General features: G+C 36.5%; 1 protein-coding gene across 1 annotated transcript in view; it reads left to right on the top strand.

Moving 5' to 3' along the window:
* COPS4 (COP9 signalosome subunit 4) overlaps positions 1 to 1,728 on the top strand; it is a 43,058-nt gene that overhangs the window by 16,353 nt on the left and 24,977 nt on the right. Inside the window, exon 2 of the mRNA XM_045284343.1 lies at positions 162 to 272. Coding sequence (XP_045140278.1) covers positions 162 to 272 — 111 coding nt within the window. The remainder of the gene's footprint in view (positions 1 to 161; positions 273 to 1,728) is intronic.

Genomic DNA, 1,728 nt, shown 5'->3' with positions numbered 1-1,728 from the left:
AGTGACTGGTGGTTTTGAACTGCTAACAGTACAATGCATAACCACTATACTACCAAGGTACGTCCCAGGGTAAATATAAATGAATAAGTATACATGAAAGTCAACATTGGAAGATTAATTGTCCCTTTGAACATTATTGGTTTTTTTGGGTATTATTTCAGATATCGTCAGATCCTGGAAAAAGCTATTCAGTTATCTGGGACAGAACAACTTGAAGCTTTAAAAGCCTTTGTGGAAGCAAGTAAGTGGAATGCAAAGTCCATGTTTACTTTGTATTACCTAGCTTTTAAAATATTTATCAATATTAAATAAGCATGGAAATTTATTTTTGAAACATAAGTTTTAGTTACTGTTGATTATTTTTGATTGAGATCTCTTTAACATTCTCTATTAAAGTTTTGTATAATTGTTGATACAGTATCTGATGGCAGGCAATGTAGCAAAGGTAAAGAGAATAGATTTGAATCCTGGTTTGCTGTTTTATCAGCTCTATAATCTTAATCTTTCTGCACCTCCTTTTCTACATATGTAAAACGGTCCCCTTTATAGATTAAATGCGTTAATATCCATAAGGAAGTACTTAGACTAGTATTTGACATGTAATAAGTATGAGAATAGCAAGAATTCATCTCATGTACAGTGGATATGCTATCAGTAGGGACCAGTCTCCAATAAAGAACATCATGCTTGAGAAAGTAGGGGGTCAGCAAAAAAGAGGAAAAGTGTCAACGAGGTGGACAGACACAATGGGCTTAAGCATTAATAATTTTGAGGCTACACAGGACAGCACTGTTTTTGTTCGGTGGTTCATAGGGTCACTGCGATCTAAAATGGTTTTGTTGCCACCTAATAGCATACAAGTGTTACTTACTGTTAATCTTAGGAACTTTTTTTTTTTAATTGGGAACTGGAAACTTCTAAAGAAACCCTGGTGGGACAATGGTTAAATACTTGATTGCTAATATAAATGTTAGCAGTTTGAACCCACCATTGTTCCATAGGATAAAAGCCTTGTCAATTTATTCCTGTAAAAATTACAGCCTAGGAAACCCTATGGAGCAGTTCTTCTCTGTCATATGAACTCAAAAACTTAACAGCCATCAAGTTCATTCCACCTCATAGCGACCCTATAGGATAGAGTAGAACTGCCCCTGTGGGTTTCCAAGACTGTAACTTGGCCCGAGAGACGACTAGTGGTTTTAAACTGCTGATCTTAAATGGTTGGCAGACCAACATATACCCCACTAGGGTATTCATACTCTGTCATACAAGTTCACTAAGTTAGAATCAACTCCTTGGCATTCCACAGCAACAATACATTTCTATTTTGTAAAACACAGTCCCTCACTCCCAAACTTTAAGCATATCCAATTACATTGAAAATCATTCATTTACCTAAGCAGTGGTTCACAAGATTACAATTAAATAACATTTGCGGAGTGCTGTGTGCCAGGTACTGCTTTAAATAAACATTGCATTTTTAAGCCTTACCAACTATGAGCTAAAGACCCTTGGTGGTGTAGTGGTTACAAGTTGGGCTGCTAACTGCATGGTCTGCAGTTCAAACAATCAGCCACTCCATGGGAGAAAAACGAGGCTTTCTAGTCCTAAACAGTTACAGTCTCAGAAACTCAGGGATAGTTCCACCCTGTCCTAGAGGGTTGCTATAAGTCAGTATAAACTTAGTGGCAGATTTTTTTTTTTTTTTAACTATGGTTGGATATTTAC

Source organism: Echinops telfairi, unplaced genomic scaffold, assembly GCF_000313985.2.
Source record: "Echinops telfairi isolate 266 unplaced genomic scaffold, ASM31398v2 ScPeMD7_7468;HRSCAF=8506_0, whole genome shotgun sequence".
Lineage (NCBI taxonomy): Eukaryota > Metazoa > Chordata > Mammalia > Afrosoricida > Tenrecidae > Echinops > Echinops telfairi.
Note: the sequence above shows the minus strand (reverse complement) of the source record. Positions and strands in the feature narration are given on the sequence as shown.